The sequence below is a fragment of the Cebus imitator genome, unplaced genomic scaffold (genome assembly GCF_001604975.1).
Source record: "Cebus imitator isolate Cc_AM_T3 unplaced genomic scaffold, Cebus_imitator-1.0 Scaffold555, whole genome shotgun sequence".
Classification (NCBI taxonomy): domain Eukaryota; kingdom Metazoa; phylum Chordata; class Mammalia; order Primates; family Cebidae; genus Cebus; species Cebus imitator.
In genome coordinates, this window is record NW_016107870.1 from 1156076 (window position 1) to 1168246 (window position 12171).

Sequence of the window (12171 nt, forward strand, 5' to 3'; positions counted from 1 at the left end):
AGGTTTAAGTGATTCTCCTGCGTCAGTCTTCTGAGTGACTGGGATTACAGGTGTGTGCTACCATGCCCAGCTAATTTTTGTATTTTTAGTAGAGATGGGGTTTTGCCATGTTGGCCAGGCTGGTCATGAACTCCTGTCCTCAGGTGATCCACCCCCCTCAGCCTCCCAAAGCGCTGGGATTACAGGCGTGAGTCACCATGCCATGTCTTATTTACTGCTTTTATATTGTGAAATATATATATTTTTAAATCGGATTTGCAGTTTAAGCCCCATTGCATAAAATGCAGGTTTATCTGGTTTGGGAAAGTAAATGTGATGGCAGAGGAACAGCAATAAAAAGTATCGAAGTCATTCTCAGTTTTAAAAGTACCTCATGGCTCATGACCTGCCTCCTAAAATATATTCACCATGATTTCTGGATTCAGGCAGAAGGGTTGACAGAAACCCCCATACCAAACCCTCACTTCTGGAGTGTTGTGTTTCCTGGGCTCCCGTATCAAGAGTGAGGGGTAGGTCAGGGCGTGTTGAGGGCTGGAGACATGAGCGTTCCCACGTGCCCTCTGGCCCCCATGTTGATTCTGCTTTTGTGCAGGAAGGAGCCCCGTCAAGTCCCACTTTGGATCCAACCCCATCAGCAGCCCCACTGGCTCCTCCAAGGGCAGCTATAGCAGCTACCAGGGAATCATCGCAACTTCTCTCCTGAACTTGGGCCAAGTTGCTCAAGAGACCCTGGTGGAAGAAGACTTGGGCCAGGCAGCCAAGCCAGGTCCTGGCATTGTGCACCTGCTTCAGGAGACCACTGAGGGAGCTGCCAGCACAGAGGGTGAAAAGGGCCTCTTCATCCAGCCAGAGGATGCCGAGGAGGTCGTCGAAGTCACCAGCGAGCGTTCCCAGGACCTGTGTCCCCAGTCCCTGGAGGATGTAGCCAGTGAGGAGTCCAGCAAGCAGAAATGCATCCTGAGTCACGAGGAGGAGGAGGAGGAGGAGGAAGAGGAGGAGGAGGATGAAGAAGAGGAAGAGGAAGAAGAGGAGGAGGAAGAGGAAGAGGAGGAGGAAGAGGAAGAGGAGGAGGAGGAGGAAGAGGAGGAGGAGGAAGAGGAGGAGGAAGCAGCTCCTGATGTGATCTTTCAGGAGGATACCTCCCACATCTCTATCCAGAAGGCCCCTGAGCTCCGGGGCCCAGATTCACCCAGTCCCAAGCCTGAGTACTCTGTTATCGTGGAGGTCCGCTCGGATGATGACAAGGATGAGGACACCCACTCCCAGAAGTCAACAGTCACTGACGAGTCGGAAATGCACGACATGATGACCCGGGGAAACCTGGGCCTCCTGGAGCAAGCCATTGCTCTGAAGGCTGAGCAGGTGCACACAGCCTGTGAGCCGGGCTGCCCGCCTGCCGAGCAGAGCCAGCTGGGCCTGGGAGAGCCAGGGAAAGCAGCAAAGCCCCTGGACACTGTGCGGAAGAGCTACTACAGTAAAGGTAGGGGTCGGGTGGCCTGGTTCTGCACACCCATCCTTTCAGCCTGCCCCAGGTGTGCAGGTACAGGCTAAGAGGCCTTACAGGACAGGGGACTGGGGGAAGGCAGAAAAGCAGACAAAGGACAAACACATAACACAGACTGTGGTTAGATACTGAGCAAATGGGCTCCTACACTGCTGTACATAAAGCAGTCCGGAGAGAGATGCAGAGCTGAGAACCAGGTGGGAGAGAGGAGGTGGGAGGGACAGTGACCCAACGCGGTGACTGGTCACAGCAGCATCTGCTTTCTGGAGAGGGTGGGGACTGTCCCGTCCCTGCCACCCTGACGCACACTTGTGGCAGGGATTGTGCTGTGACAGAGCCCACTGTTTCTGACAGCCATGCTGGGTCATCCTGACCCTCTTATTGGGTGGAGACCTGCAGGCCGATGTGAGGGCTGCCCTGGGCTCCTCAGCGGGAGCAGCCTGCCACTGGCTCTGCATCTGCCTCCGGATTTGGCCCTAAAGCACGCAGGGCATGGGGAGGCATCCCGGCCGTACTGAGTGCCTGATGTTGAGGTAACGATAGACAGGGAGGGCTTCTGGGAGTGGCCTGGGGCCGGGTGGCATGGCTGGGCAACAGCTGGGAGCTTGGAGTGCTGAGGTCTGAGGATGGACTCTGAGTAAATGGTTGTGGCCTTCATTGTTCCTGGGGTGTCAGGGTCTGGACAACAGGCTGGCTCTGCTCTGCACACTGCCCGTCTCAGATGCCTCCTGGGGACAGGGGCCTGGGGTGCAGGGTTCAGGGCTGGCCAGGGGCTGCTCCTTTGGTGAGCCATGCCAGGGAGGCCAGGCCTTGGACAGGTCAGCTTTGGCCCACTGGGCCTGGTGCGGGGGGCCTCCTGCATGTGGGCACCTGGCCTATGCTCTCCTGAGACTGGAGCTGCCCTAATCTTGGTCTCTTTTCCCTGCTTCCAGTCCTTCATCTCTTCTCCAGGCGGACAGGGGCAGTGGGGGTTCTCAGTGCTCTTCCAAGAGTCCCCTCCCCCTGGAAGGGTTAGCTAAGACCAGGTCAGGAACAGATGAGGAGAGAGAACTGGGCTGGGAGAGGACCGAGGTGCTGGAGCCAGAAACCAAAAATGGAGGAGACACCGACTCGGGCCAACCCTGGGAAGGTGCACTTGGGTCTTGGGAGAGACAGACTTGAGTGAGATGGAACTCAAGGGGCATGACAGCCAGGCCAGTGGAGATATGAGGGGTGTATTCTCTGGGAACCCCCATGCGTAAGAGACAAGCTCAGGGGAAAGACACTAAGGTGTCACAGGTAGGGACGTGCTTTCAGGGTGAGATGGACCCAAGGATGGCCTTGAGGGGAGACCCTTTAGGGCAACACAGACTGCGGGACAGCTCTTTGGGGACCCAGATTTGGGTCAGCACTGTCATGCTGCGGCCTTGTGTGGCCATGGGCACAAGGAGACACAGGCTGCAGGTAAGACTTAGGGACAGGTGGCACAGGCCCGGTGTGGTTACTAGCTTGGGCCACACAGCTCAGGGCAAAGTTTTGTGGGATACATGTAAGGCACACAAACACCAGGTGACAGCCCTAGACCCAGGCGTTTGAGGGTCTCAGACCTGTGGGACAGACATAGGGCGACCCAGCAGGCTTCCTGCCTTCAGGAATAGATTTTCAGTGCTTGGACCCAAAGGGACACAGGCGGCCAGGCTGAGAACACCGGGCAGAGCTGCGTTGGGCTGTGTTTGCGCAATGTGAACGTGTGGTGGGTGGAGAGTGGGACTGGCTCTGAGGACTGATGACACAGCTGCAGCAAGAATTCTGGACAGAGGCTGGGGACAGGGTGGCAAGCCCAGGAGACAGACAGGTGTTGGGCACGGATTCGAAACCCCTCAGGACACCCCTGCCTGTCCACATGGGTAGAAATCTGGTTTCCTGCTCCCTTGAACTTGGGGCAGCAGAGCAAGGGCTCCTTCCCTTTGGAGCCCACTGCTGGGGCCCTCCTCTCTGGGGTGGGGGCTCTGAGTTTGGCTCTGTGATCTCTGTACCCTCCCAAAGGGGACAGTGCGTCTAGAAGGTGTTTCACTGAGATGTCCGCTCTGCTCTGAGGATCCTCTGGGTCCCTGCTGGTCCCCACACGCTGCAGTGACCAGCCTGGGCTTGCAGGGCTAGAAGAAGTCAATAGCTGAGATTTGGGTTTAAGTTTCTGCCAGACGTACATTAGTCATGCAGCCTTGGGTGAGTTACTGAACCCCTTTGTCCTCTTTTTGCAAATCCCAGGACATCTCCTGGCAGGAACATTGTCAAACGCCTTGACCTCTCTAGGTAGAAGGCTGACCCCCGATGCCCCCGCGCTGTCAGAGGAGAGAGGAAAGAGGCCTGCAGCTGTCCTCGGGGTTGCTCTCCTTAGAACACTGCGCATCCTGTTATTTGGCATCGTCAGGGCGGTCCCTTCAGGGTCACCTCATGCGCAGCCCCAGTCCTTGTTCAAGCTCACCGGCAGTCTTGCTTCCCTTCTGTCTGGACAGCCAGAGAGAAGGTTCAAGCTACCCCTGCCCCTCGCGGCTCACCACCCAGCTTCCCTGCTCTAACTGATGCAACTCGTGTGTTTTAGATCCATCAAGAGCCGAGAAGCGTGAGATCAAGTGTCCAACACCAGGCTGTGATGGCACTGGCCATGTCACCGGCCTGTACCCTCACCACCGCAGCCTTTCTGGCTGTCCCCACAAGGACAGGATCCCCCCAGAGAGTGAGTAGCCCTGTGCAGCGTTAGCCCTAGCTGTGAACGGAGGCTGCCTCGGTAGTGTGTGGGCGGTGTCTGTGGGGGCGTGGCCTGCCCCGGCCGTAACCTGTCCCTTTGGTTTGTCCAGATGCTCACCCTTACGTCTCCCACCCACAACACCCCCTGCTGCCCACAAACCGCCTCAGCCCAAACTTGAGCCCTCTGAGGCTGGGGCCCTACAACCTGGGTCACAGTCCCAGATCGAGGGGAGGGGACAGGCTGGTGTCAGCCACCTGGGGAAGGTGGAGTTCTTGCAGCAACCTCTGTGCTCTGAAAGCTTAGACGCAAACACTTGTTCTTAGTTTTAGGCTAGAAGCAGTAATTGTGAAAATTAAAATTAAAGGAGCAAACCACAGAATGAGAGGGTTAAAAGCTGAATCTGGTTTCTGCCACAGGTGGGAGGGAACATAGTGGTGGGGGTGTGCATGTCTGCAGGCTCTTGGGGGCTGAGGGTGCCCTGCGTTGCTGCCCTAAATTGCTGTGTTCCCCAACTGCCTACCAAGCAGCAGCCTTGGACAGGGCTCCTGCGTCCTTCTCGGCCCAAGCTCCCCTCACACAGCTGGTGCTCCCCAGATTCTCTGACAACCTCGGCTCTCTCCACCCTGGTTCTCTTTCAGTCCTAGCCATGCATGAGAACGTGCTGAAGTGCCCCACTCCTGGCTGCACGGGCCAGGGTCACGTGAACAGCAACCGCAACACGCACAGAAGGTACCTGGACTGAGCCGGGCCACAGTGGGCCATGTGGGGCCGTGGTGGGGGCCATGTGTGGTAGGCACCCGGGTTGGGCCTGTGTGTCTCTGCCTGGGCATTGAGCCATGACGTGGGATGGGGATCTGGCCTGCCAGGTAGCTCCCTGTGTGCTGCTGCCCTGAGGAGTGGGTATAAGGTTGGGGCACACCTGGGATGTGAGGAGCCTTGCCGTGGCAGAGCAGCAGCTGGAGGTACAGTCACCCAGGGGTGCTGCTCCCCACACCCCTGTGAGCTGGGGTCCCAAGAGAGCAAGGGGCGGCCTGCCCAGGAGTGAGCATGCGCCCTCTGTGAGGAGAGGTGCAGCGGCCACGTGGAGAGCCTGGTGAACGCTTCGTGTCCTGGTCACATTCAGAAAACCTCTGTTCACTGGCTCTTGCTCATGAGTGGAAAGGACAGACACAAGCAGTAACCTCGGCAGGCCGGGGCTGTGTTCTGGGCTGCTTTGTGGGAGTTCTGAGGCCCAGGTGGACGTGAAGCTTCCAGACCACCCTCGAGGTACAGTTGTTGGCTGGTCTTCTGTGGTGAGGGGGGACTACTCCCCCGCCTTACCCAGAGTGCCATGGGTGGCCATGGGCTTAGTGGGATGTGCCTTTGCCCCAGCAGGCATATGCTCAGCTGAAGGACTGCCAGAGCTTTTGAGGTCACTTCATTTGAAAAGAGGCCAATTCCCCATTACGTCACCTCCCCGGGCTGGCTGAGGGACTGGCACTGGAGCTCACAGTTGGCTTAATTCTGACAGATGAAGCTGCTGCCTCCATGTCTTAGACTGAGTACTTTCCTGGGCGTGAGTCTTCCAGGGTCAGTGCCCACGTTGTGGTCCAAGTGGGGCTCTGGGCTGCCCTGGGGCAGCTAATGGAACAAGAGCCAGAGATGGTTGCAGAATCCCACCCTGGAAGCTGGGAAGGGAAAGGAAGTGGGTGAGGGGCAAGCCTGTCACCCAGACCCATGTAGAGGAGGCATCTTTGCCCAGAGCTTCCAAGGCCTTTAGGATATATTTCATCTTTGTGTGTCATTGGCATAGAATGTTCCAAAGCAGAAACTGACTGGGCAGCTTGTACTTTGAGGGCTCAAGGGCAGAGCCAGAGAGAAAAACCCTGTCCTGCAGAAAGACAGGATTATTCCCAGCGCTGGGCTTCTTGCACACCTGGAGTTCTCACGTCTGAATAACCTTGCTGTGAGACACCAGCACACACAGAGACACCCAGGACAGGACAGGTGTGGAGGGCAGGGCTCAGATACCCCTCCTTTTCCTTCCTCTAGTTTGTCTGGGTGTCCCATTGCTGCCGCTGAAAAATTAGCCAAATCCCATGAGAAGCAGCAGCCGCAGACAGGAGATCCTTCGAAGAATAGCTCCAATTCGGATCGGATCCTCAGGTGAGTGAGATGAGCCATAGAACTGAAGAGCTGCCTCCCAAATGCCTGCAGGGGCCTCCTCAGTCTCCCCCAGGATGTATGTGCATGTGAGTGTGTACATGCCCCAGGCCCCTCAGGAACAGAACTGTGGGGCAGTTTTGGGGGCACATAGGACAGAGTCTCATGTCTGCCATGTTCACTGGTGCCTCAGCCAATGCACAAACTCCTGCACAGCTGCCTCTTCCTTGGACATGGTGCTCTGCCTCCTCAGAGTTGTCTGAGGTGCCCACTTAAGGCTACTTGGGGATTCATTTGTGGAGATGCTGGTCCTGTCTGGAGAGAGCAGACTGCGCCAGCCAAGGACCATGGACGTCCAAGAAGCTCCATGAGCCACTAATCCCTGGTTGTCTTGCCTCTCCCTCCCCGACCCCAGAGATAGACCCCAAGTCAAGGAAGAGGGGACGGGTGCAGGCCTTGCTCTCCAGAGTGCTTTGTGGCCCCAGAGGTTCTGAGATAGCAGTAGGCGTGTGTGAGCATGTGGGAGCGTGTGTGTGTGTCCATGTTCACATGCCTGTTTGTGTTTGCATATGTGCAAGTGTGTTTATATGTGCGTGCAAGTCCGTGTGTGTGTGCACGTGTATATTTGGCTCTCGTCACTAAGGACCATTCAGAATGTGTCCGATTAGTGTCCCCTCCTTCCATGTGGCTCTAAGAAGTAAGTGCCAGAGGCTCAGAGACTTGCCCGAGGCCACCCTGCCCAGCCTGCCTGGCTTCAAAGTGTCCCCTCTGAGTCCTTGGACCTGAGGCACTCAGTGTCGAAGAGGACACTTCCACCTGCTCCTGTGACCTGCTGTCCTCGCCCAGCAGACACCCTGCTCCCCACTTCCCTGAGGAGCTAGAACTCATACACAGCTCCTCCTCCCCAGCTCTCAGACCCCTGTTCCACGTCTGTTTCACCAAACGCGAGTGTGGGACACCCCAGCTGGGGTGAGTGTGATCACTGAGTAGCCCCTTCCACCGTCCGCCTCCTTTTAGGGCCCACCTGACCTGGCTCCTCCCTGGCACATAATTGGCAAAGCCCCAGCCAGATGACCTTGGCTACTGACCCTGGCTGTGTCATACCCAGGCCCTTCCCTGGCCTGCTCCAGAGGGTTCCTCTGAAGGTGCAGTTCCCACACGTGGGATCTCTGGGTGGAGGACAGAGACTGCCTTCCTGCTGTACGGGCATCCTTGCCATCCCACCCATGGGGCACCTTCAGCCTTGTGGGTCCCAGCAGGCTGCTTTCCGCCAGCTGGCTCTCAGTGTGGTTTGAAGCTGCTTTTTCTCCCTTGTCTGCTGTTCCCTCCAGCTTCTTGTCAGTTGCTAATTCGATCCTTTCCCTCTTTGATCTAAATCACCGATAAAATGTCAAACCACAGATTTGGCCCCCGTGTGAAGCCAGGTGAGGCCAGGGAGGGGTGTCAAACAGGCTACAACCTTGGAGACTGCACTCCCTGAGACCAGGACCTCAGTTTGTTCACTTATAAAAGTAGGTCAACAAACTGACTCGCTGATGAGGCTCAAGTGACGACACCCTGCGCCCTCAGCCCGTGGTGAATACTCACTGAACGCTGGAGATTGTGGCTAGGTGGAGGAGGCCTCCCAGTAGGCTCTGTTGATTCTACCTAGCCCACATTTCTGGTTGTCGGAATTCGGGTGTGAGGACAGGCTTTGCAAAGCTTTGTTGGCATTGCAGACAATAAGTCTGCAGATTCTGACGGAAGCCTTGGACAAGGAAGCCATCAAAAGTGGTACCGGCGTTAAGTTTTTTATTATTATTTTTAGTGATAGGGTCTTACTCTGCTGCCCAGGCTGGAGTCAGTGGTGCCAATCATAACTCAACATAACCTCAAACTCCTGGTCTCAGTCATCCTCTCACCTCAGCCTCCCGAGTAGCTGGGAATACAGGTGTGCCACCATGCCTGGCTATTATGTTGTCATTTTTGTAGAGAGGGCCTCAGTATGTTGCCCAAGCTGGTCTCTTACTCCTGGCTTCAAGAGACCTGTCTTGGCCTCACAAAGTGCTTGGATTATAGACATAAGCCACCACACCTGACCCAGTGTTAAGTTTGAAGTTAGCTTTTTCCCTCCTGGCCTCACTCTTAGCAACTTTTCTATCTGCCACCAGGGCCAGGGTCCATCCCGGGGCTCCCACCCTTCCTAGAGAAGGAGAACACACCCATTCCTGGTAGTGTTCGGTTTTCCCAGGCCCATCACAGCTGGTCCTGTGAAGGGCTGGCCTGGAGGTCCTCCGTGCTGGGCCGTGTTCTTAGTCCACACTTAAGTTCTTGTAGCACCCAGAACCTTGGAGGCTGCCACTGTTAGCTCCTCTTAGTTCCGCTGATTGCACACTTTCCAGATGGAAGTCATTGCTTGGTCCAGACAGGAACCAAGAAAGCCATGGCTGCTTGTCGGGACCTCCTCTCCTCTGAGCTGCTAGGTTCAGAAGCCCCTCTGTGCCTGTGTGGTCTCCAGCATCTACCACCAGTCTTCCCGCCTCCTGTGCCTTCTGGGCCAGTTTCTTCATGCCATCTTTTGTGCTTGTAAAATCCTGAAGTCTTCCAAGAGCGTTAGTGGCCATGAACGGAGTGCTTGTAGTAGCCTTTTCATGGCTGTTGTTAACCCACCCAGCAGTTCCTTGAGGGTCCACGTCAACACGGCTTTCAGAAGAGGACAGCTGAGGGCTGAGTCCCCGGCTGAGTGAAGAAGGATCAGGCCTGGCCCTGAGGCCACTCTTCAGAAATGCGCCTGACACAGCTCCTCAGTCTAGTGGTTGCCTCCTCCAGATTCCTCAGCTTCCTCCTCGCTGGGGAGTTCTAGGTGATTCTGCCTGGAGTGGCTTGCTGCCGGCCTACGTGGCTGGAGTGGCTTGCTGCGGGCCTACGTGGCTGGAGTGGCTTGCTGCGGGCCTATGTGGCTGGAGTGGCTTGCTGCCGGCCTACGTGGCTGGAGTGGCTTGCTGCGGGCCGGGGCTTTGCAACGTTGGCTCCCGTCCAGTCCTCACTCCAGTTGCAGCTGAGCTGTTTGAAACCTGCTCTCCTAAGTTCTGGGGAAAATCTTAGGTCCTCCCACCTCTAGCTGATGCCATCAGCAGAACAGGCCATTGATTATCGAGGGTCCTATTGCTTCCATGCTGTAGGCAACTCTTCACAGGCCTGCTCTGAGAGCCCTTGACCCTGGGAGGTGGAACTCTGCCCAGCTTCAGTGGCGGACAGTGCAGGGGAGTGCCTCCCTGAGTCTCCTTCCTCACTAGACGCTGTGAGGCCCCTGCCTGGGCTGTGGATTGGAGTTGGGGAGGGTGGCATGGGAACCCTGGGTCCCATCTCACTGGCTGTGCATCCCTGTACTGCACCCCAGGCCCATGTGCTTCGTGAAACAGCTCGAGGTCCCTCCATATGGGAGCTACCGGCCCAACGTGGCCCCCGCCACGCCCAGGGCCAACTTGGCCAAGGAGCTGGAGAAGTTCTCCAAGGTCACCTTTGACTACGCAAGTTTCGATGCTCAGGTTTTTGGCAAACGCATGCTTGCCCCAAAGATTCAGACCAGCGAAACCTCACCTAAAGCCTTCCAATGTAAGTTGGGGAGAATTGTTCTTGTTTCTCGTCTGCGTTGCTCCTGGGAAGGGCAGGATTCAGGGGGCAGTGGAGGAGGGACCCTCTCGAGGAGCTAGTTGGGAGGGAATCTCTGCTGTCATGGGGGGACCACGATGCAGGCTGGAGGTCTTAGCTGTCTCAGTGGGCACCGTGGTGGCTTTCTTGGGGCCTGCATCTCAATCATGCTGCCACCCATGTTCACCGTTAACATTTATGTGTCTCCTAATTATTTGTGAAACAAAATCCTGATCTGTTATGGGCCTGTATGTCCAAAGATCAGAGCAAGTTCACCAACATGGCTAACCCTGGGAGATCCCCCTCTCCCCACTGACCTCATGTAACCTGCTTAACCCCAATGCAGCTGGGGTCCATTTCTCACACTGCCTCTGGGTGGGGCCCGTATCCTGGCAGGAAGCCATTGCTTTCCTGAGGGGGACAACTTACTGGATACAACGTGTTGCTTGTGACATTAGTAACAAATTTTCTGGGTAATTGTACTGACAGAATCATTCCTACAAATCTTTGAGAACAATTTCAGTCTTTTCTTGTCACTTACCACCCTAATTTGTGGAATAAGCCCATTAGCCCTGGAAACACTGGCGAAATGGAAAAGCGCTGCATGTACACATGAGATTGGGAGCGGCATCTCGTCAGCCCCAAACCCGACAGTGACGAGCTTCCTGCATTAGAATTAATAAAAGCACTGACGGATGCAGCTGCCAGTGTGGTGCGAGCCTCTCTTCCTGGCTTTGACAGAACCTGCTCATTGGGATGGAGGACTTCCGGCCTCTGGGCACACACATGCCTGCTTGGATGCAGGAATGCAATGGTGCCACTGGAGAGGGGACCCCACCATTAGTTTTCCATATATCTGGACCTTTGTGGATATACTGGTGACATTGTGATTACTGAGAACATTGTGTTTGAGAGTGATTTTGTGGCTATAGTACAATTACTAGAAAAGATGACATTCCATGCCTTCATTGTCATGTTTGTTTGAGCAATAATGTTACTTTTTAAGGCAGTGACGGTTACTGGGGACACCAAGTCAGCCTAAATATGAGTACACCCTTTTGAGATGATGTGACAAAATTCCCATTTGGGTGATGTGGCAGGACACTTATCCTCTTCACAGAATGCTTCAGCTTCTGATAGACAAGTTATTTTTGTTTGAAATATCAGGACTGCTGGGATGTCCTGGAGATGTTTACTCTTTCTGCGCACGTTTTCATTGAGCCAGAAATGAGATTGTCTCCTCAGTTCCCTAAAGGAGGGTGGGTGGGAGTGAGGTATGTGAAGGCCTGGGAGTGGATGGGTGGCCAAGCCCCTGGCCAACGTCGGCAGCTGTGCCCTGGGCCCTCCCATCCCTCCCAAAGTCCCCCTCCCCACTGACTTGTCTGCATTGCTGCCTCTTTTCAAGTTGTATATCAGCCTGGTGTTGTTCCCTTTTTGCAGCTAAACCTTTCCCAAAGGCCTCTTCCCCCAGGCACAGCCCCTCCAGTAGTTATGTGAGGAGCACTTCATCCTCTTCTGCAGGCTTTGACTATTCTCACGACGCCGAAGCTGCACACATGGCCGCCACCGCCATCCTGAACCTCTCCACGCGCTGCTGGGAGATGCCTGAGAACCTCAGCACGAAGCCACAGGACCTGCCCAGCAAGGTTAGTGCATCCGCACAGAGCCTTTCTTTGGAGAGGTGAGTTGGTGGAATTGCAGTCAGACCTATCCGTTCCCTGCACAAAACATCCCTAGGAATGGCTAGTGTCTAGTTGGCAATTCTCATTCTTACTTTTCTCCCTCCTGGCCATGTCCCAAGGACTGCAGAGGTTGTTGGAGGGGTCCCCCAAGAGAACCCTGTGCGCTGAGTGAAGGGAGACCTGGGGCTGTGAGCACACGCTCCCACGAGCTTCCCTCTGAGCGTGAGGTTGAGCACGCACCGTCCCGTGCGTCTCGCTCTGAGCCTGAGGGTGGTGCGCACACATTCCTGTGTGTTTCCTTCCGAGTCCAGGGTGGTGCAGGTGCCCTGTTCACATATGTTTCCCGCAGAGTCCTCTGGTTGCTGACTCCTTCTTCTTGATCAGAGGACCTAGTTTTCCCCTGGTTTATGACACGTCTCAGGGGACTGGTTTTTGTGCTGTTGGGAGGCAAGAGGAATTGTAGGGCCTCCTTTGTGGGAAATAAG

At 55.6% G+C, this 12171-nt stretch overlaps 1 protein-coding gene across 3 annotated transcripts in view; it reads left to right on the forward strand.

Moving 5' to 3' along the window:
- The window catches only part of MYT1 (myelin transcription factor 1), a 70090-nt gene that overhangs the window by 37022 nt on the left and 20897 nt on the right, over nucleotides 1-12171 (forward strand). For all 3 annotated transcript variants that reach the window (XM_037733915.1, XM_017515689.2, XM_037733916.1), the window contains 6 exons: nucleotides 593-1480; nucleotides 4086-4220; nucleotides 4871-4961; nucleotides 6264-6377; nucleotides 9754-9968; nucleotides 11526-11650. In XM_037733915.1, coding sequence (XP_037589843.1) covers nucleotides 593-1480; nucleotides 4086-4220; nucleotides 4871-4961; nucleotides 6264-6377; nucleotides 9754-9968; nucleotides 11526-11650 — 1568 coding nt within the window. The remainder of the gene's footprint in view (nucleotides 1-592; nucleotides 1481-4085; nucleotides 4221-4870; nucleotides 4962-6263; nucleotides 6378-9753; nucleotides 9969-11525; nucleotides 11651-12171) is intronic.